Source organism: Ascaphus truei, chromosome 4, assembly GCF_040206685.1.
Source record: "Ascaphus truei isolate aAscTru1 chromosome 4, aAscTru1.hap1, whole genome shotgun sequence".
Classification (NCBI taxonomy): domain Eukaryota; kingdom Metazoa; phylum Chordata; class Amphibia; order Anura; family Ascaphidae; genus Ascaphus; species Ascaphus truei.
In genome coordinates this window covers 389,299,366-389,323,365 of record NC_134486.1, presented here as the reverse complement: position 1 = coordinate 389,323,365, position 24,000 = coordinate 389,299,366, and the positions used below count along the sequence as shown (strand labels likewise).

Genomic DNA, 24,000 nt, shown 5'->3' with positions numbered 1-24,000 from the left:
TTTTATCACTAGTCATGGGACAATTATTACATATATTTTAGTGTAGGTACCTGCAATACGGGTTGCCTTGACGTGGCCTGCAGGCTTATAAATGCTTTGGCCAAAGGGTTTAACAAAATTACCCTTTTTCATAAGATCATTATTTTATTTTAGCCTAATTGGCAGGAGCGCAGGAATCGTTCTTTTTGTTTTAAAAATATGTTCACTGACAATTTTGCATTTTTGTCTTAAATTCTGTGAAATGTCTCCAATTTCACAGACTTTCACCACAATTTTGCTAAAAGGGGTATATATATATATATATACAGCTAAACCCCGTTATAACGCGCCTCGCTATACCGCGATTCAGTTATAACGCGGTTTTCCCGTGGCTTCCGTTTTTAAATTATTTTTTTTTTTTTTTTGCACACTGCACACACTGCACACACACTGCTCATTGCACACACTGACACACTGCACACACACTGCTCACACACTGCTCATTGCTCACACTGACACACTGCTCATTGCTCACACTGCACACACTGACACTGCTCATTGCTCACACTGCACACACTGACACACTGTCATTGCTCACACTGCACACACTGACACACTGCTCATTGCACACACTGCACACTGCACACACTGACACACACTGCACATTGCTCACACTGCACACTGCACACACACTGCTCATTGCTCACACTGCACACACTGCTCATTGCTCACACTGCACACTCACTGCTCACACTGCACACACTGCTCATTGCTCACACTGCTCACACTGACACACACTGCTCACACTGCTCATTGCTCACACTGCTCATTGCTCACACTGCACACACACTGTTCACACTGACACACACTGCACACACTCACTGCACACAGCCCTCACAATACACTCACATGTCAGCAGCCCCCCCCTCACATGTCAGCAGCCCCCCCCTCACATGTCAGCAGCCCCCCCCCCCTCACATGTCAGCAGCCCACCCCCCCCCTCACATGTCAGCAGCCCACCCCCCCCCCTCACATGTCAGCAGCCCACCCCCCCCCCTCACATGTCAGCAGCCCACCCCCCCCTCACATGTCAGCAGCCCACCCCCCCCCCTCACATGTCAGCAGCCCACCCCCCCCCCTCACATGTCAGCAGAACTCACATGTCAGCAGCCCAACCCCCCCCCCCTCCCTCTTGCAGCAGCAGCAGCAGCAGATCTGGCTGGGAGGACACAGACACACGTTGCCACGCACCGCAAAACCAGGAGGCTGGGAGGAAGAGGGAGGGGGGCTGAGAGGGAGGGGGGCTGAGAGGGAGGGGGGCTGAGAGGGAGGGGGGCTGGGAGGGAGAGGGAGGGGGGCAGGTCTCTGTTTTGGGGTCACCCCTGTGCCCTGGCTGGGAGTGAGGGGGGCAGGTCTCTATGGGGGATCCCCCCTCCCTGTGAGGGTCAGATGAGGCTGGACAGAGGCAGCCCCGTCCACTCCCAGAATGCTTTGCTTCTAGCAGCATCTGGCTCCGGTCCCAGCTTTCCTCCTGGGGGCTCCGTCTCCATTTTGCAGCCTCTGCAGCGTTGTACTTGTGACCATGAGTACAACGTGCGGCTGACATGTAACCCACCCTCCTGCACCCAGAGAGGGGCACTGCCCTGCGGGGGCATACCTCGGGGGTGGGGGGGAGGGGGGGGAGGGGGGAGTTGAGATGGAGGGAGGGGGCTGAGAGGGAGAGGGAGGAGGGATGAATCGCCGCCATTTTTTTAAAACTTTTTTTTAATTTATTTATTTAATTAACGCCCTCCCTCCCGATCAGGCGCGCGGCGGCCATTTTTTAAAAAAAAATATAGCGCGACCCCGTTACTAACGCGGTGGTCTCGGGGTGGACCCCGAGGACCGCGTTATAACGGGGTTTAGCTGTATATATATATAGCTACAGTATGTGAACTAGCACATTGACTTTCAAAGCTTGCAATTTTTGTGTGGGGAAAAAAAACACAGCAAACTTTGCCTGATTGGCAAACTCAAGCATAAAATGGGCCCGCCTCGTCATCACCTCTCACCTGATGTAGGGACAAGGTTAGGCCATGAAAACCTGTCAATGGAAAATGTTTTTGTTTGTATAAAAGGTATTACAAATGTAAGTGTTGATATACTGTATTTCCTTTTATAGTGGGGACTAATATTATTTATTTATTTATTTATAAAATATTTTACCAGGAAGTAATACATTGAGAGTTACCTCTCGTTTTCAAGTATGTCCTGGGCACAGAGTAAAACAAAATAATACATGGTTACAAATACAGTTACATAAATGAACAAGGTATACATTATATACAAGACATTGCATGCACAGTTAAAGAAAATATATAATATGGCAACAATGTCATCTTGTCTCACGTTGGAATATTTTCCTATCCTGGTCCATATTCCATTTATCATTTATTTAGGCAAAGTAATTGTTAGAACATGATATAGACAGAACACTTTTGAAAGAAATGTATTTTTACTTTACACATTTTTCATGTTTTCTTTACCAGGGAGAATATTGACTTTCAGTATATAGTTCATGATATAGAAGGGCAAGCTGAACAAGCTCCTCACCCCTACCACATGCAGCACTTATCATCTGAGATCAGACTCCAAAAGACTGTTCATGGTCCCATGGTTCAACAAAGTATCCGGCCACTCCTCCGTCTCTTACCATGCACCTCAAAACTAGAACAGTCTACTGGAGACCCTGCAGGGCGACCGGGTTGCCGGAGCTCCGCAGCGTACCCAGCAAGCGGGGGACGCCATCTTGAATGCTCGCCCATGCGCAATTACAGGTGGCTCCGTACGGGACAACATGTCCCAGCAATCCCAGGGGCTGCTTACCACGTGGGGACTACAGCCAAAAAACTCCCGTAGTAACGGCAGAGAATGGATACAGTTTGGCGCAAGTGAGGGACCACGCCAGTTGGGAGCAGTACGCCAAGGGAAGAGGTAGGGTCCCAGGTGCCATTAGCCCTGGGACTAGGCCGGACTTCACCTGCAGACCCTAGCTAGTCCCCGATCCACAGTAGAGACAGTGTGTATAGGGAAAGCCCCTCCAGATAGGGGCGCTCCCTTTAGCACTTTAGTGTAAGAGCGCTGCATCAGTGACCGGACGGCCACACCGTGAGCTGTGGCCTGCTGTCTGGGACCAGAACACAAGCCCCTCAGACTTTAAGGGAAACCCTCCAGCTGGAGTTCCCTCAAGAGGCGGACGCCTCCGGCAAGGATCAACCCTGCATTGTGGCATCACAGTGCGGTTCTGTGTTTCCACCATTTCCAAGTTGGCCTAGTCCGGCCTGAGACCAGGAAGGTACCCACGTGAACCAAGAACTCACACAGGGGTAGCGCTACTCCACATACACTTTGGGTGGGCCTTGCTCTGTGGAGACCAGGGTGATTAGGTGCCCAGGGCACCCTCAGCACTTTGGGGGGGTTCCACCGAGGTGGTGTATATTGTGTGGGTACTGTATTGTGGGGGCCTTGTATGGTCATTGTTTTATTTAGTTATATGTGTCGGTAAATATAAGTTAGTTATACCCGTGTGTGTATCATTCACTGACTGTATTGGTTCCTGTGAGGGGTTATCCTGGCGTGCTAGGATCCCTCCCAGTGGAGGCGCTGTATCTAGGAAGAACGCGATCACCCCAGGCTCCCAGTGGCGGAGAATTAGGCCTCCTGTACGCCAGAGCCAGGGAAATTCAGCACATGTAGTTCCCAAGTTCATAAGGAAAGGGGGCTACATATAATGTATAACCCTGTTAATTTAATGTAACCATGTATTTGTCATCATAACTCTGTGCCAAATTCATACTTGAAAACGAGAGGTAACTCTCAATGTATTACTTCCTGGTAAAACATTTTATAAATAAATAATATTGACTAGAGATATGCAACCTATTCGCAGACATTAGACTTCGCCGCAAATATGACGTCAATTCGCAGGCAGGAATATTCGCGGTTCAATCTCCAATCGGGCACTTTTGCCTCCTTTAAAATAAAAATATTCACCTGCGTGAAGTAGTTGTGCATTGCGCCTCCGCAAAAGATGCAAATATCTACATTTAGGGCCATTGGTCGGAACATTCACAGTAGACTATAACAAAACGAATAGAATATTTGTTTTAACATTCGCAGGTCAAATGTTATGACATTCGGGGGGAAAAAACAAAGGGTGAAGCGAACAAGGCTGCGGGTTTAGGAACATTTGCCAGAATATTTCCATGCTAAACTCAAGGTCGAATATTGGACCGCAGATCAAACCTTGTAAAAAAAAAAAAAAAAAAACCTGCCCCGAAGAATTTGCCGATCAAATTTTTGACGCATTCACTAATCTCTATTATTAACTTCGTATATTGGTAGATTTGGTAGCCCAATTATATGCAGAATTAGCCCGCAGTAGTTTGAGATCTACATGAGACACATTTAAAACAATTTTTATTTGTGCAAATTTTCTAGCTCATCCACAACACAAAGTAAAGGTGTAAGAGGCCTACATTGTGCTCACACAATACAGCTGTCAGACAAATAGTAAATATATTACTACACTGTTATAAAATGCAAATTATTGAACATACAATGAGGTACCTCATTGTATGGGCAAATCTTTGCATTTTATAATAGTATAGTAATATATTTATAATATGTATGGTGTTAGTATAACTTTATATGAGTATTTTTGTGTTTATATTCTGTATGATTGTTCGCTGTCAGACTAGTATTTTTCTGATAGCTGCATTGTGTGAGCACTGATTTGGATCGCAATATAAATATAGCATACGACCCCATCGAGCTATATCACTGAGGAAGCTGTAATGCGAAACGCGTTTGATGAATCTTGAACACTGCAAGCCACCGTCATCCGCAAAGGCAGCTACTGCCCAATCAGCCACACACCCCGACAGACGTCTGTGCGCATGCGCAAACCGAGTCTGGGGAAGGACAACATCGGAAGGCTCCATTCAGACTGTGCACGAGCCAGGGCACCACTGCCAAACACAGAATGAAGGGGTTAAAGAGCGGCTGAGACAGACACCACACAGACTCCGCACGGTCAAAAGTGGAGTGACAGATGTGGGAAGGCTGAACCGGAGTCGATAAAGACTATACTGGAAAGCGTTTCACAAATTCCCATGTGAACTAGCTGTTTGTGAGTGCATCTTGTTTTAATCTATTGTTATTAAACTTAACTATGCTATGTCCTTTTTTCTCTCTACTTTTTTAAGACACCTTCACTGGATGATGTAAAGTGTATGCACCATTATGCTCCAGTATGATCTAATCGCATGTAAGTGTGTGATTTTTTTTTATATATAGTAAGTGGTATATTCTAGCCATACCTTTATTATACCATTGTTCTCTGTTTCCTTTTTTTTTTTCTTGTTCCCTCTCCTACACAAGTCTGCGACTTTAAGTAAATTTAATTTATATATATATTTATTTATATTTTTCCCCCCGTTTTTTATTGTATTTGTATTTATTGTTTTAGTCAGAGTTGGGTCCTGGTTATCTGGTTGGCGCTACTTCCCTTTTCTTTGTAATAGGTAAAAGAGACAGGAAAAAGAATGGACGATCTGGATAAGCAGTTTCCTGTTCTTGTTAAGTGGGCAGAAGAAAGAATGTTGAATGCTGTGCTGATGTTATTGCCGCTCTCTCGCAGGTGAAATAGCACGTTAGACTTCTCCCACTTGTTCATGGTGTACGTTCCGCAGCAACGCGCCAGCTACATCTGCATATAAAAACCTGTCATTCTACATATTGTATTCACCTGGGTGGGCTGCAAGTTGCCTGTAGGATGTGTCTAAACTTGGCTGCAGATGGGTAATGGTTTCATTATAAATAGCATTTTGTTACAATGTATAAATTATGTTATCAATGCATTGATCTACACCAGGGGGGCTCAACTGCAGTCCTCAAGCTCCCCCCCCCCCCAAACAGGTCAGGTTATCAAGATATCCCAGCTTCAGCATAGCTGGCTCAATCAGAGGTTCAGTCAAAGACTGATGAGCCTCTGATCGAGCCACCTGTGCTGAAGCAGGGACTGATTGAGCCACCTGTGCTGAAGCAGGGATATCCTGAAATCCTAACCTATTGGGGGGCTTGAGGCTGGAGGACTGGAGTTGAGCACCCCTGCGCTACAATATGTGTGTTGTTGCTGTGGAATCATTTATAACATTTAGAGGTGTGATTTTTTTGGGCCGAAGCTCGCTAATGAGGTGAAATTTGCCATTTTTATTTCATGAAACATTTTTTTTTTTAAACATGGCCAAGCATTAAGAATCAATCTGTGAGGTCACATGGGCCTTTATATACAGGTGGTCCTCGTTAGCCAACGTTTCACTTTACAATGAATGGCATATCCAACGCTTTACAATGCAACCCTATGGGCCGTTTTTCGACGCCTGAATGCGTTATCCGACGCTCACCGCCACTGATTAACACGGGACTCACTTTACAACGGTTTCCCTATCCAACGCTACTTCCAGAACGGAACGGATCTGTTGGATAACCAAGGGACTGCCTGTACTGGCATTTTTGCCCAATATTGTCTAAATTCTGGCAAAATTGGCTAAAACGTAGCAGTGTGAACTTCTGCGAAAATGTTGCCAATTTAAATGCGACAACATCCGCCCACCCCTACATGTAATGCAACAAACGTTCCCCCACGAGTGGTGGTCTGGGCGAGAATATCCACAGCTACTGAAAATTCTGCACTAAATCAGTTACATTCCTTGTTCTTCTGCAACTGCAAGAATGATGTCCCCATAAAATCATTTCGAATGCCAAATCTTTGCCAACAGAAATAATTAGCAAACACTAACTCTTGCAGAGTGAGACAAGTATAGTTGCAATTAATCTCTTATAAACTGCCCAAATAAAGACTCCAAATATAAAAATAACACCCCATTGATGTTTACACTGCAATTTGCATAAACCACTGTGTAGAAAATGTTCGATTTAATTTTTGTTTCATACAGTATATTCTTGTTAGACCACCGCTGGCGATGCTAGCTTTGCGGTTACATGTCCTTTGATGACTGTTCTACGGACTCCTGGTATAGCCTAATTTGCAAACATATTTTTCCTCTATTAAAATACCATTTTTCCTTGATTTCCATTTTTTTGTCATTGAATTACTCCGTCTGTTTTAAAATTCATGGAAAAAGAAAGGCGTTTACTTTAAAGAGTGTCATTATTGAAGATGGATGAAAGCACATCCTTGAAGAGCCATCCAACACGAGGGTAGCGGTGGTAAAATTGATTAGGAATTTCCACTTACTGTATTTATAGTTCTGCCACGGTGCAAAAATGTCCTATTTAGAAAACGAGCATCCGATATATACTTATTATTACATTTTTAAAGGTTTGAATTCCCTTCAGTTTAAAAAAAAAAAAAAAAAAACACCCCATTTAATTCAGCTGTTTTTCATTCATTCTGACAATGATATCGTGAAACCAAATTAACGGTGATCTGCTTGTTATATGTGATGCCCACGTTAGGCTTATTAAGCTTCTGAGTGTGATATGTACTACAATTAAACTACGTTAGATTGCAAGCTCTTCGGGGCAGAGTATCCCTTTGCCTTATGTTGTCATTGACCGGTTATTACACTTAATCATTGCTTGTAATGTATTGACTCTGTAGTGTAGTTTTGTGCAGAGCTGCGTACTTTGTCGATGCTAAATAAATAAAATTATACAATACATATGTAGCCCCTGTAAGTAAGAGCGGGCTACTTATCCTTCTCCTACTGTAGTAAGCCCTGGTAAGGGCAGGCGCGAGTAGTAACCATGGGTTTTCCCCCCTCACCAAGCACTGCCTGGAGTGATAGAGGTAGGCCCCTGACTCTGTAGCAGGCCTGAGACAGAGGGGAGGTTCTGCTGACATCACAAGTGGCAGGGCTGGATCTATTTAGTGGACTGTCCTGTGTGTCTGTGTCAGTCTGTGGATGTGAGTTCTGGAAGGAGTTAGTGTTGGAGTTGGAGTGTCTGGCTGGTGTGTCAGAATCTGGAGAGGAGAGTGGCAGTCCTGTATGGTGAAAGGGAGAAGCCATGCTGGGAGTGCTTGGAAGAGATACTCAGAGCCCCTTTGAGTAGAGCGGACAGAACTATAGAGGTGGACCAATGCCCCTCACCCTGTTCAGGGGGTGAGGGGAAAGACATCTAGCCTCACCCATAGGACCTACCCTTGGGTGGAGGCAGGGGTATTGCAGCCCCAACCAGGCCATCCTGCAGGGTACATTCCTGGAGGATAAGGAGTGGAGGAAAAGACCCTGTTGTGTTCATACATTTGGAGTTACTGCTGCCAATGAACTGCTGCTGTGTGTTTTCTAAGAGACAATAAAGACACTGCTGTTTTACACAAAGAGACTGTGTGTGAGAGCTGGATCATTCACCCTGGGACCAGGGTTTTCTCTATAAGGGTCCTATCCCACTTCCCTGGGACTTATGGAGATGGAGGTGCTGCACCACCGTTGCTAAAGAATGGATGCAAATACCCCAGAAGCCTGGCCCTGTTATTCCCCATACCACCACGGGAGACTCAGGCCCTCCTGTTCCAAGCAGGTATGCACCACCAATTACATGTAGCAGCCCTCAATACACCTTAGAGGCACGATCTGTGTCTGGGGGGGACATGGGCTACATTTGGAGGCGAGCTGCTGAGATCCAGAACAGGACAGGCTTTCAGCAAGGCAGAGCGGGAAGAGTGAAGTGCACCTTCCGTGCAAGTACTGAAGAGAGTAGGGCATGTCATACCAGGGGTAGTCAGGGGAGCGTGGATTCCCGCACAGTACGCCCTGGGTGCCCTAAGAGGGTGATGTAAGATGGGTGTATGGCTATTGCTGTCCTAGTCCCTTGAGGCAGGTAGTGTGAGGCAACTGGGGGGGTTAGCCTGTTAACTTGTCCAGGGACCATGGCCCAGGGCCCGCACTATGAGTGGCCAAAAGTAGGAGACGCCCGTACTTAGGGAGATGCCCGGTACACTAGCCAGCACCCACATAAAACACACCCCAGAGTACTTGTAGGAACCGTCAGCGAGTGCGGTGCACAGAGAAGGAGTTCTGCCTAGCCTGGGGTATGCCACATCATACTAGTGGGTAAAGCACAGAAAGAAAGTATGGAGAGAGCGTTTACTGAGCAGTTGGAGTATAGTCAGTGTCTAGGAACGAGTTTTGCACTAGACACTGAGAATAGCAGTGATATACATTTGGTGGGCTCATCAAAGATGGCGACCGTCACTACATGTGCTCCGCGGAGCAAGAAAGAGTCCAAAATGGCGACAGCAGCGCCATCCACAGCCCAGCAGTTAGCAGCCGAGTTAAAATGGCGATTCCCGCCAATCCTGGAGCGCGCACGTGAATCGTGCAAAGAGACTGTGAGAGAAATGTGGAGGGAGATGTGCAGGAGTTTGGCGCCAAACCCAGATCCCCTGCAAAAGGAGCGGAGCGGCGCGAAAGCCCACCCACCTGTGCTGTGACTGGCCAACAGACAAGGCCACGTCACACTGAAAGAAGGAGTGCCCCCCCTCTTGTATCCACCAGAGGGAGGGGGCACAAGGAGAGCCAATCAGGAGCGTCCTCCCCAGCGAAGGGAGGGACAGGAAGTGAGAGCGCGGAACTTCACTTCTGTCTGACATTCGAAGAGCAAGGAGCTGAAACATTGAACTGTTCCACCCCATAACTAACTATAACTGAGCACCACAATCTTCCAACTCCCAGGAGGCTTCCTGGTGGTGGAGATCGAGGGCCGAGAGTACCTCCGGTGCCTGTGCGTCCACTGCAGGACACCCGAAACGGTAGCAAGCACCAAAGCACGATGCCCTCAATGCGGCACGTTCTACCTGTGGCCTACCGAGCCATGGCCAATGATAAAGACCCCTCGGGGTGCCTCTCTGGGAACACTAACGGAGGTGGCGGAGACGACCGACGAGGCTGCCCTAGCGGGGATAAGTCAATAAAATACCCCAAGTATTCCAAGGACTTACAGGAGTGGGAGTTAAGCGATGAGGGATCTGATGGGGAGATACCGTATGCAAATGTAATTCGTATACCTAACGCTGTACCATTTTCTCCTGTATCTAGAGGGAGGGTCCGAGAGTCCCATACTACTGCTGAGGTTGGGACTGCAAGCACGGTGGTTTCCAAAATGAACCCTACTAGGTACTTCAACGCCAAAGGGAACACTAACGGAGGTGGCGGAGACGACCGACGAGGCTGCCCTAGTTCCCTGCACCCCTGCTGATATGGGAACCAAGGCCCAGCCAAATACAGAGCCGAGCAGAGATCCGGTGGAGAAGAGCGCGACCGCAGTGGAGGTACCAGAGCGGGCCCGTTTCGTACCACTATCCACTGGCGGGGCCGCAAAAAGACCCAGGTGACTCCCTTGCGGAAGATCCGATCAAGTCGTCTTCGGAGTAAGAAGATGGCGTCTCATCGGTGGCGATGCGCCTACCGGCGAACCACCCCAGCTGTAACAAAGATGGCAGTCCACTTACCGGAGAGAGGGAGCAGACGAGTCCGGACACCTCCCGACGGCGAGCGCTGGTGCGGCCTGAGGCCCGTAGAAGTCCCACGGCCGTGGTAACTCCCAGTGCGGCTGAGACGGCGTCCGAGACAGCTTCGGAGGAACCAGATGTCGTCCCCCGGCAGCGGAGCGGTAAGGAGACTCCACCACCCCCTTACTCCCGCCAGGCGACGACGGGCCCTGCAGAGAACGAAAGGGAGAGGCTTGCGGCCTACCTGACCGTCCGCGGACCGGATGACCCACCACCGCCCCTTCCGGTCTTTGACGCACTTCCGGTGCGTGACCACGGAGCGGATGGAGATTCCGCGAGCACCAGTGATGACGTCACTTCCAGTTCCGGTTGGCACGGAGGCCCGGCAGCCATCTTTGCGGCCCGAGGAGCCGCCATGGCGGCTGCACTGGCCACCCTTGACCGCCACGGCGTTTGCAGAGGATCAAGGGGCTCAGCGGAGAGAGCAAGCAAGAAACTGCCCACTGGTCGCGGGATTGCCCGCTTGCTGGAAATTGAAACAGACATTGCCCCCGCCCCAGTCCATAGCGCCCTTACCCCGGCCACTGCCCCTGCCCCGTCACGAGTATTACCACCGGGACCTAGCGGGGATAAGTCAATAAAATACCCCAAGTATTCCATGGACTTACGGGATTGGGAGTTAAGCGATGAGGGATCTGATGGGGAGATACCGTATGCAAATGTAATTCGTATACCTAACGCTGTACCATTTTCTCCTGTATCTAGAGGGAGGGTCCCATACTACTGCTGAGGTTGGGACTGCAAGCACGGTGGTTACCAAAATGAACCCTACTAGGTACTTCAACGCCAAAGGGAGAAGAGATTGCTCGCGCTCTACAGAGGCGGGTACGTCCGGTGTCTCATCGCAAGCAGAGTCAGAGGTAGATACTGGTAGTCCCTTAACAGAGTACGAGCACCGTGACAAGTGGTGGGCACTCCTATTCACTGGGTTCCATAAAGGTATTGACCGCACCAGGTTCCTTTTGATCAGGAACAACATAATTGACCATTGGTGGGCGGTAGGTGTCTTTACTCCCCAAGAGGTAGTGGATGAGTTAGAGCACCGTTTCCAAGAGATAGAGCAAGGGATCATCATGCCTAAGGTGCCTAGCATTTTGTATGACGATATTGCCCCAGAAGAGCCAGAGTATTGTGTACTGCCAAGCAGGGCGGGTCCCAAGAAACTGCATAAGTTGAGCAGGGCTGACAGAGCCATAGTGTTCAGGTTTAGACAGTCCCATGGGTACGAATACCCTTATGTGCCTGAACCCATAATGAAAGAGATTGAAGAGAACCGAGACAGTTGGCTCCGAGCGGCCGTACAGGAATATTTAAGAACCAAGTTTGGTAAGGCGGGTTACCAAAACGAGGACCGTATCAGTGAAGTGGTCCGGGCTTGGAGTGTGGGGAGGTGCATATACATGCACAGCGTGATATACCGGCCAGAGTCTGGGTCGGTACAGCCTTATTATATAACGGTCACTGACCATAACGGGAGGAAGGTGCGAAAGCCAGACCCAAAGCACTATCATTAGAGTTCTCCCCGTTGGGAGTGACTGTACGTTACTGTTGTTATACGCCACCTGGTGGTTGGCTCAAGAAAAGATAACCTGCCATGCAATGTGTTTGTGTTTCCCAGGTTTGTTCTCCGCAGGATGGTGCTGCTAGAAGTAGGTCCAAGTGGGGACCATTGGATTCCACCAGAGGGAGAGTGTAGCCCCTGTAAGTAAGAGCGGGCTACTTATCCTTCTCCTACTGGAGTAAGCCCTGGTAAGGGCAGGCGCAGTAGTAACCATGGGTTTTCCCCCCTCACCAAGCACTGCCTGGAGTGATAGAGGTAGGCCCCTGACTCTGTAGCAGGCCTGAGACAGAGGGGAGGTTCTGCTGACATCACAAGGGGCAGGGCTGGATCTATTTAGTGGGCTGTCCTGTGTGTCTGTGTCAGTCTGTGGATGTGAGTTCTGGAAGGAGTTAGTGTTGGAGTTGGAGTGTCTGGCTGGTGTGTCAGAATCTGGAGAGGAGAGTGGCAGTCCTGTATGGTGAAAGGGAGAAGCCATGCTGGGAGTGCTTGGAAGAGATACTCAGAGCCCCTTTGAGTAGAGCGGATAGAACTATAGAGGTGGACCAATGCCCCTCACCCTCTTCAGGGGGTGAGGGGAAAGACATCTAGCCTCACCCATAGGACCTACCCTTGGGTGGAGGCAGGGGTATTGCAGCCCCAACCAGGCCGTCCTGCAGGGTACATTCCTGGAGGATAAGGAGTGGAGGAAAAGACCCTGTTGTGTTCATACATTTGGAGTTACTGCTGCCAATGAACTGCTGCTGTGTGTTTTCTAAGAGACAATAAAGACACTTCTGTTTTACACAGAGGGACTGTGTGTGAGAGCTGGATCATTCGCCCTGGGACCAGGGTTTTCTCTATAAGGGTCCTATCCCACATCCCTGGGACTTATGGAGATGGAGGCGCTGCACCACCGTTGCTAAAGAATGGAGGCAAATACCCCAGAAGCCTGGCCCTGTTATCCCCCATACCACCGCGGGAGACTCAGGCCCTCCTGTTCCAAGCAGGTATGCACCACCAATTACATGTAGCAGCCCTCAATACACCTTAGAGGCACGATCTGTGTCTGGGGGGGGAGGGGGGAACATGGGCTACACATATATTAACGCATGATGGGGTTTTGGGTGCTATTTAATGGATCTGATGGGATTGTGTTTTATGCCACTATGCCACTTGATAAAGACCGCTAAGGTCGAAACGTTGTGTTGGCTCAATAAATGAGTTTAGTTATCTGAAATCCGTTGTGCCCTGTGTTCCTTCTGCCATTAGTGAGTGCTCATCCAATTGTTCTGTTGTACTAATATTTATGCTTAGCAGGGGGGGCATAGGATTCTAGCACCATCCAAACCCAGGTGAGGTCTTTCTGTCAAAATTGTTTCCAAATTCTGTATCTGGTGAGTGCTTATTCTATTATTCCCTTTTCTGCATTGGGACTGGCACCTCCACCATTTTATATGTTCAACTCCAGGTAAGAGGACCATCTATTATGCAACGAACTACGTAAGTAACATATGTAACAAGTACAATGTAACCAACTACTTTTCTAAAAGCGCAAGCTGCACTGGTAAAGCTGTTTTAGTACTTCATTAATACAGTAAGCCGTCCTTCGTGGTGTTCTTCTCTATGGTTTATGTATTGAGGTTTCAACCAGGAAAAAATATTGCAGCAGTTAAAAATAAATAACCCCAATCACAAAATGGCTTGGGACGGGCGAGCAAAGAAATGTCGCTAAATAAAAATCAAAAAACACAGAGAAGCAGAGTTTGGAAAGGATACTGATACCATAAGAGGAAACCAATAATTACTTTATGTAGGGAACGACAGCACCTTACCAAGGGACAGTAGGCAGCGTCACAAAGTATATTACGCTAGTCATCCAATGGAGGCAATAAACCACATGTCTTCTCAGCTATTTCATAACAATGACAAATTGTAAAGACGGCGTGGAATCCATGTTACCGTATTCAGGGCACAAAATATGACACGGATCCTGCAAAGATTACTATCATGCAGTAGTGTATGGCTCGCGGAATAGCTCAGAGGTAATGTCACCACCTTTGAAGTGGGCGAACACATGTACATCCCGGTGTTAGCTCTCCTTGTGACCGTGGGGCAAGTCACTCAATCTAGCCGTGCCTCATGCACCAAAATTAGATTGGAAGCTCTTCGGGGCAGACTCATCGTGGCTACAAAAATGATACAGTATGTGCAGTGCTGCGTACACTGTCAGTCCTAGATTTAAAAAAATAATCATTGTAAGGTTTAGAACAAATTACCACTGTGGCCATCAATGAACTAAACAATTCAACTTGTCCCTTCATTTTAAATATATAAACAACAGTATCATTGTTCTGTCCCCTGCATGTGTTTTCTTTCCCCTATGGCTGCCAGGACCTTTGCCCTAGTTCTTGTCCCTGCGGAAAGTACCACGCTGTCATTTCAGCCTGTTGTCTTAACTAGCCGTTCTCTGGTCCCCTAGACCAGGGGGTGCGCAAAGTTTTGGCATGTGTGCCCCCCTGCCACCGCTATGACGACACAGTGTCAAATGACGCTGCGGGGCATCTGATGTCACGTGACCCCGCGGCGTCATTTTACGCTGCGTCGCCACAGCAACGCGTCTTCTGAGCCAAGGTAGGATAGAGTACAGAAGCTTTGCGCTGTCCCCAGCATTTAATTTAAATGTCTTGGGGAAGAGTGGGGGGCCTCTGTATTCTGTATGCGCCGTGTCCCCCCGTTTGTTCTCCCCTGCCTTAGATAATGGTATTATCCTGAATCCTTAGCACTTTGTACAGCCCTGCCCTATTTGCTGTTTGTCAGTCTGGTTCAGCTTGCAGCCAATGGCTAGTGGTCTACCCCAAACTGCTCTCCCTGTGACAGCATTGTTTTTTCACCTTCCCCTAACTTATGCACCCCCAAAGTTTCTTTTTATTTCTGTTTCTACTCATTAATAAAGTTGATTAGAAATCCAAGGACTTCATTTGCATAAAGGAGACGAGTTTACCGTCTGTCAAATATCACTGAGCCTCAGGGAGCCTAGAACAGAACAATCATGCGTAATATACCACTTTCTGACCTCCTCCCTTAACTCACCATCCATTGCCTTCACAGTAGTCCATTCCCTCACTACAATAAAGGAACATGCTCCCCAACTTCTGCTACTTGTAAAACAGATATCTAGAATTGGAGACCACATTTACATTCAGCAGGTTAACCCTACTGCTCGTCCATTACGTCTGGTAATTCCTCCAAAACAATAATAGAAAGGCAACTATTGTGAAGGAGACATCTCCATATCATTAATATCATGGATAAAGAAGGACTACAGTAGCAACAAACAAAGCCCAAATCAGTGTTTACATGTATACCGTGCAAAATGTTCAGGAATACTGTATATTGTTTAAGTGAAGGGGTTATGCTGATGGAGACAGACTGCTTATTGATACCAATTGCTATGCAGCCATCATACTTATTTCCTTTGAAGTGATTGTGCCCCATACCTTTTTCCGTTTCCTTTGTTTGGTTTTGGTAGAGTCTTGCCCTAGTCCTCCATTTCCAAGAGGTCCAGTCTGGTTTTTGCCCACTTGTTGGGCTCCAGCTGATGGAGGCGTTGGAGTGGCGGGTGGTGTATTTTCTGGAGAGTCAGGGTTACTCTTCAAAGGCTGAGCCTGAATAAGTGACTAACAAAAAAAAATAAACGGGAAAAATAAATATATTGTTTACCATTCTACACTTACTGCAAGAGAATCCTTTCATACACGGTTTCAAAAATGAATATTTTGATGTAAAAAAAAAAAATGCAGCCCAGATTTACTGCCCTCGGAGTCACGGGATGAAAAGCAAAATGGTGCAGCTCCGGGGATAGGGGCAGGTTTGTTATTCCAAATAGGATCGTTCATGGAGAGATTTTCTGCTGCCTGGGGATGTTACGGTCAGAATTCCGTGGATTTCACCCGGCAGGAGGAACATGAAGTCTGACTTAATCTGTAAGTCTATTTTAGAACAAGGAAATAGGCACCAAGGTGGCTGTAGGCGCCTGGGTATTGATTGGTGCAATATATTTGGCCATCATTTATACACTCAGACAATGGTTAAAAAAAGTGTATTTCCCGAAAGAAACACCTTCTCCGAATAGTACAGACAGTCGTAGTACAATGTAATGAATGGTAGACCTCAAAATCAAACTGTGGGGATCCCCTGAGCCAAACACCACTATTTTCAGCTCCGGGGACCCCATGGTGGACCGGGTGTCAATCTCCTGCATGGTAAAGAAAATGGCTGCCAAATTTCGGGACAATAGGAAGCTGCAACATCATCGGTTGTGGCTTCCTCTTAGATGGCCAGTTAAATCCCCTTTAAAAATCAGGAAGTACAGTAATACTGGTAACTTCGCCGGCAAGTATCCGGGGAACTATGAGGTCCCCAGAGTTGATAATACTGTGGTTCAGCTCTGGAGGAACCCTGGTTCTAATCCTCTAAAAAAAAAAAAAAATGGAGGTTAGTTAGGGCGGATTGCTGCTTTAAATGCTCTCAACGGTTAGAAGAAGTTGGTCAGTTCAAATACTCATATATTGATTTGAAGATTTTTCCATTACAGGCATTTAAATAGAAGAACCTCAATAAACACATAAAACATATATAAATAAATACATTGACATGTACATACAGGATCCAATAGCCTTGTTGGCTTTAATGGCCTGTAACCGCACCTTTAAATAGCCTTCATTTGTGACAGGAACCCGGTATCGATAATTCTGTATCCAGCATATCTTATGACAATATGGTCCACGGTATATACAATATGCTACATTATACCCACATAAAGAAATAACATAAGGGAAGTACAGTACGTGTGTTCTTTAACATCTGCCTGCTTACAACAGCAGCAGCAGCAGCTCCCACTTTATATATTGTATTGCCTTTTTACTATTATACTTGGAGAATATTACCGTACAAGAAAAAAAAGGATACAAGTGCATACAGAGGCAAAATGGAGAGGATCAGTGATTTTACTTCTAGTTCTTTCAAACAGTTCTACAATGTCATTATTTTTATAAGTGCACCTATACAATCACGTGGATTGTGAAAAATCACCATTTATTGGCAAGACAATTGCCCTTTCCTTTCTGTATGGAAATAAATGAGTACTTCAGTATCAGAGGACACCTTTTTTATTTGAACTAACAATAGATATTATAAGACCAGCTTTTGAGAGTTCTGCCTCTTCCTCAGGTCAGCGATGCTGATTTACAGAGATTCCACGAGCTTAAGATGTAAATGCAAGATAACAAGCTAAGGTAGAGGAGGTAGGGAAGGCAGAGGGAGTAGTAAATAAACAGGGTAATAAATGGATGAAAGGGATGGTGAGAGATGTGTAATGCATGTAGGTCCATATATCCATCAGCAGTGTGAGGGGGTGGAGGTGCAGGGGGGGGACAATGAGTGAAATTGTAAAACTAACAGAGGCAGGGACATACAATTCTAATTGTGTGTAAGGAACCCCATATCAGCACTAAGTCCTTTTTTTGTGTGTCAAACAGCATGATCATTTTGAGTTGAAATGTTTTCTGTTCTGGAGTGCTGTTGAACATTCCTTTAAAGTTTTGGATTTTTAAATCATCTATGGAATGTGGCTGAGAGAAGTGATTTGTATGGAAATATCAAACATAACAATAACACATACAATGACCCTTTTCATTATTACAACACAATCCATGTGGTAATACAGTACAACACAAGTGTTCTTTACCTCAGAGCTGTTGCGGCTTTGCATATAGGTGGCAGATATAGCATGTGTGAATGGGTCGCAGGTCTTGGGAGCCATATCTTGCTTAACCAACAGAGCCAGGTCCACCAACTAGAATGACAAGTAGAAATATCGAAAGGATATGGTCTTACTTCAGTGAAACTGAAGCTGCAATATGATTAGACAGTCAAATATAACAAGCAGAGTACTTTGTTGAACCTTGGAGTCGTGAACAGTCGCTTTGCATTGATCAGTTTCAGAAAGGCCACCACTCTCCCCCCCACCCCCCCACATACCTAGTTTATTTATTTATAAAATGTTTTATCAGGAAGTAATACATTGAGAGTTACCTCTCGTTTTCAAGTATGTCCTGGGCACAGAGTTAAGATGACAAATAATACATGGCTACAAATATATAGTTACAGATGCAGCGGCCGTTATTAGAACACTTCACGCGGTGTATACCTCGGAATACCCATGTCATGGCGCGGGATTTCTTCCTACCTTCCCGCCCCTACCTGCCAAAGATGCGAGTGCAGAAAATGGCATTTTAGTGTTAAACACTGAAATTGACACAGTAGCAGAGTACAGTACACTTTACAATTCATTCATTTCATTGCACACAAAGAAACAAGAATCCATGAAATTCAAATAAAGCAACCGCGATAAACACGTGTGCCTGGGGCGATTGGCGGCGTTAATGCCGCATGGAGTAAAGCAGCGCACACGAAAACGGCTCCGTGATTTGTTCGAATAACGGCCGCTGCAGCTGTACGTAAGTGAACGGGGTTATACATTATATACAAGACATAGCATGCACAGTTAAAGATAATATATAATAGGCGTACAGTATGTAACAGTTACAGACCAGATTAACATGTGAGACAGCTTTAGTTTGGAAAGAACTTAGACTGGTGGTGGCTGTGAGAGTATGGGCTGCCGTCAAGTCCCTGCAACCAAATCTCCGTTTTAATGATGCAGCAGGTCTGTATCTTTTCTGCGGCTGCATGACACGACTTTGATCTCTTTAGTGACAGACGTATAGGAGTACAAGTAAGCTGGCCCTATGCAATTTCTACCATTGCGACTGGAGAACAGAATTGCATTCTTCACACACATTCTTGTGGATGCCAGCAGCCAAGGGGTTAAGTAAAGTAGAACAGAAAACACATTTGTTACTTTGGGCCTCATGCAGAGAGCATCGAATTTTCAAATTGGCGAATTTCATAAAAAGTAGCTTTTTTGGAGAGTTTTATTCTCCATATGCAGAAAAGTTCGAATTCTGCTGTGTTTAACATGGATGCGTGTGGCGAGTTTAAATGGGAAAGATGCGCGCTTCAGAAATGTGTAAAGAAAAAATCGCGGCTTTTTTTTCCCCTTTGCTATAGGCGGCGAGCGCCATCTTATTGCCAACTTTTCCTGGCGCGGCAAAAATGAGAAAATCGCGCCATTTCCCTGGCGCGAACAGCCGCTACATGCCGTTCGTACCTCTCTGGATTCGGAGAGTTTTAAAAATGGCACGATGGAGGTTCTCGCCAGCCGCAAGGCGAGTTTTAGAAATAGAAAAAACAAATTGGCGCGTTTTTCGTAACTCGCCATTTTCTGCCGTTTTCTGCGCGAAATTGTACAAAAAATGGCGAATTTTGAAATAACGATGCTCTCTGCATGAGGCCCTTTGTTTATGTAAGAGAGGAGTGTACAAATGGCGTAATAAAGTTTTTTATAATAAACTTGATTACGCCATCAGAAGCGTTTTTGGGCTCATCTTTTACAGATACAGTACTATGTCCTAATCACTAAAGGAGCAGACCTGCCCCCTAATCTACTAGCTAATTCATGTGTGTTGGATCTGGGGCATTACTAATAAACGGGACGTACTAATTAATTTGTTTATAGGTAACCTCATTAGATTTTATTTTAGCATTCAATACCACACAAGTACCTGTTTTTTTCCCTATTGCTGCAATTTTTTCCTAATTTCTACTTCATGCTTATGATGATATATTAGTGGAAACCAGTAAATGAAGGCAGCGGTTCCCAAACCTCTCCGAGGACCCTGCGGCCACACCTGGTTTCTGAGAGACCACACAAATGTGCAAATTAGGTACATTGGTTAGCCCTAAAACGTGGTGTGGCCAAAGATCCCTGAGGAGGGGTTTGGGAAACACTGAATTAAGGGAAACGATATGTATTAAACTGGACCAATATTACAAAGCAACATAGGAAGATATAAAACAGCTGACTATTTTTTTTTATTGCACAAGACATCTTGTTCCCTATAAAAGTTACACAAGGTTTACTTAATTTACATTAAAATGGATGATTAGCTATGCATTTAGGGGGGCTACTGTACAAACTTACCTGGGCTACAGTTTCATATGCCAAATAGGCTAAAATCTCCATTGCCACAGCATTCGGTTTAATCTCGAGGCTACTGCAGTCCAGCCAGTCCCGAAATTTTGAAGCCTTTTTGGCTGTTGGTTAAAAGCAAACAAATCAGTTAGATTAGTCGTGTTCAACATTTTTTTGTTTAAGGAACCCTATAAATATATTGTGAAATTATGCAGAACCCGAACCCTCTCTAATAGCACGTCTGAGATCAGATACATTGTAAGGAACCCCAGCCCTCTCTAATAGCTCACCTGAGATCAGATGCATTGTAAATTCTTTTGTATTTGGTACAATTTTCAATTGACCTAAAAATTGCACAGAACCCTTTAGGGATGCCCTGGGAACCCAAGGATTCCTAGGAACCCTGGCTGAAAAACACAGTTAGATTCTTAGGGGGATTGGTTTCAGGAAGCTCTGATTACGGGTACAAGAGCTTGATCTGAGTTAAATGCCATTGACTTGGCGCTATCTGAGCTTCCCGAATCCCCCCATCAGAGTCATATTAACCAAATACTGCTAAACTAATCGCCTCCACTGTCACACCCATCATCATGCCACCGACAAGACTAAATAAAGAGACCTTACCCCAACACCTGCTCACCAACCAAGAAAGCTCTCAATGCACCTGACCCATAGTCTGACCATAATGTTCCCACCCCTGCTCACAACAAAGACATCTTAACAATTACTCTGTATCCATCACTTGAAATGTTCCATATACAGCTGAACCCTGTTATAACGCGGTCCTTGGGGTCCACAGAATCAGACCGCGTTATAACCGGGATCACGTTAAAATTTCACCTTTAACCGGCATCTAGATCTCTCTCCACAACCACGTGCTCTCCTCTCTCTCCTGTGCTGTGGGCTCTCTGCTCTCCTCCCCGCAGCTGTCAGCTCTCGTGCACGGCGTCATTTTTTTTTTTTTTTAAACATTCAATGCTTTATTGACAATGGACAAACAAATTTACACAGGCAGGGATCAAACTCAGGACCTTCCATATACTGGTGAAAGAAGACTGACCCTATTAATATATTTATCCTCCACAACACATAGCCACAGTGTACAATGTTAATGTTATGTATGTTTGTAGATGTTTGTGATATCACACAGTTCATTTGGTGAAGAGGTACAGCATTTAACTAACATGAAAGGTCCTGTGTTCAATCCCTATATTATATTGTTCATTTATAAAATATACAAAAATTAAAATAAAAATATCTAAAATAAAAAAAATTTAAACGCTGCGCACTAGAGCCGACAGCTGTGGGGGAGAGAGAGGAGGGGAGAGAGAGGAGAGAGATCTAGATGCACATCGATACAGCGCTATGAAGTGAGGGGAGACCTGACAGCTGAGAAGAGAGATCTAGATGCCGGTAAGTCCTCGCGCGGCAAAATGGAGACTTTCAAATAGGGAGCCACACTCAGACCGCGTTATAAGCGGATTCGCGTTGTAGCGGATCATGCTATAACGGGGCTGAGCTGTATAACCCCACCATTGTTTTTCTAACTAATGTACAGTGCTCCAGATAAGGGCACTATATAAATGTTGCTATAAATAACTCAATAGACCGCAGGGTACCTTATACAGCAATTTACTACTTCAGTGGCTTGTAATGTGCCTTACTCTCTCCACAGAGATAATTGCAATACTGAACAAATTATATCTATAGAATTGTACACATGCATTTAACCCTGTCAGTGGTGAGGGTGCATATAACATCCAATGCTGAAGACATGTTGGAGTAGTTGACAATAAACGTGTTCAAGCCCCAGACAAATAATATCATTTTTTTCCAGCTTCTGCATGTTGTACCTGTGGTTATTGTTTTCTGGTCACATTTTTCTCTGAATGCCAAAAATAATGCAAATGTGTTTAAAATTATATTAAATCACTTGCTTGCAGTATGATTGTGACAAATCTAATACAGGAGTGCTTTTCCTGGTAATGTACAGGTTAATAAAAGCTTCAATCAGACTTAGATCTATGCAACTAATTTTGACAGATTTATTATAAATCATTCTTCCTGGTAATGCACAGGTTATTAAAAATTTATATTAGCGTTAGGGACCCCAGAAATGTGGTCTGCCGTGCAGTGGCTCAGGGGCTTACAACAATTTGGCCAAAATGTTAAACTAAAAGACCATTTTATGTAATAGATATCTATACATATATATTTAGGCACTGTACCGTGTATAAGTTTCACTGGATGTGCACTGAGCTCTGTCTGTGTTTTATGTTCTGTCTCTGGTTTTAAATATATATATTGCCATGCTCAGTAGCACTTCTCTGTGACACTTATATGCTTATATATATGTTGTGGTTATTTTGGGGGTTCAATATGAGCATGTAGGTGTCCTGTATGTACACTTGTATATGAACCTGTTTCTCTCTTATTTTATGTATCAAATACATACGTTATATATCATCATTATGTTCATTATGTACTTATAGCAGGGTATACCTCCTGACCTCTGGGGGCGCTTATGAAGCTCCTCAGCCTTACTCTGAGGGACTGTGGTGGCCATGTTGAAGCAGGCAAAGTAAAGGACATATATATGTTTGAACTGTGATGAATCACAGTCAGTGCTGGAGGAGAGCACAGACTGTCCTGGGAGCCAGTTAGGTATCCCAGGAATAGGACTGTACCCGGAGTATTGTAGGGCTGCCCATAGTTAGGGACCCTTCCTACTAGTGAGAGCTCTAGTGACATTGCGGAGTGGGACGGCCTCCAGTGAGGAACTCCTCGCTCTTCAGACCACACACGTGTGCGTCTGCCGGTGGTAAGGAGAGTGGGGAGTTGAGTCGGAGGCCCCGCATCGTGGGACGCTGCCTCTGCCTCCATCCAGGGAGAGGCCAACGTTGCTCAAGCTTCAGAGGGAAGGTACCCAACTGTACACCAACAACACTAAGAGGGTTAGCGCTACCTTTCACACACTACTGGACCCCATGGGTGACACGTGCTATCCCAGGGTGCCCGGGGTAGGACTAGAAGGAGGGATAAGAGTTATTGGTATTCTCCCTGTAAGAGGAGAAAGGATTGTATTGTGTGTTATAATTACTGATGTTTCTATGTGTGTTATGTTTATGCCCTGCTGGTCAAGTTTCCAATGGTTCATATTATTGTGAGTGGTTATTCACTAAGAGTATAGTTTCCTGTGAGGGGTCATCCTGTCTGTGGCGGGACCCTCACAGGTGGAGGCACTGCACCTTGCATCCCAAGCTCCCTATGTGCGGAGGCCCAGGCCTCCTGTATACCCAACAGGTTAGCACGTAACACCGCATTACCCACAAATACCCCATGGGGGGGGGGGGGCAGGAGATAGGGAGGGGGATAAGGGTGTTACACACTTTTTAAGCTTTGCAAATACACAACTAATTTTCAAAATAGTTAAATACTTCCTAGCATTTGGTATGTTATATTGATACATTTAATTAAAATACAAGAAAAAAAGCACATACTGTATTAAAAATAAATGTAAAAAAACGCATACAAAAGGATAAATCAATGCATGGCTACCATGTGTAATACACTCATCCAGGAAATGAAGATGATAACCTAGGAAAGTTACAGACTTAAAAATAAAATGACGGATTACAAATTATTCAAGATTAATAATACTATCTGGATATTGGCTTTGAAAATGGAAGAAACCCTCTAACCAAACCTCAACTGGAACCGTATTACACGTAAGCTGAACATACTTTAGAGCAGAGGTATCCAACTCCAGTCTTCAAGAGCTACCAACAGGTCAGGTTTTCAGGATATTCT

The 24,000-nt window shown here is 45.6% G+C and overlaps 1 protein-coding gene across 5 annotated transcripts in view; it reads right to left on the bottom strand.

Moving 5' to 3' along the window:
- Window positions 1–24,000, bottom strand: part of SUPT3H (SPT3 homolog, SAGA and STAGA complex component) — a 577,858-nt gene that overhangs the window by 119,941 nt on the left and 433,917 nt on the right. For all 5 annotated transcript variants that reach the window (XM_075598554.1, XM_075598553.1, XM_075598552.1 and 2 more), the window contains 3 exons: window positions 20,200–20,312; window positions 17,842–17,949; window positions 15,593–15,772 (listed from right to left, as the gene is read on the bottom strand). In XM_075598554.1, the coding sequence (XP_075454669.1) occupies window positions 15,593–15,772; window positions 17,842–17,949; window positions 20,200–20,312 (401 nt within the window). The remainder of the gene's footprint in view (window positions 1–15,592; window positions 15,773–17,841; window positions 17,950–20,199; window positions 20,313–24,000) is intronic.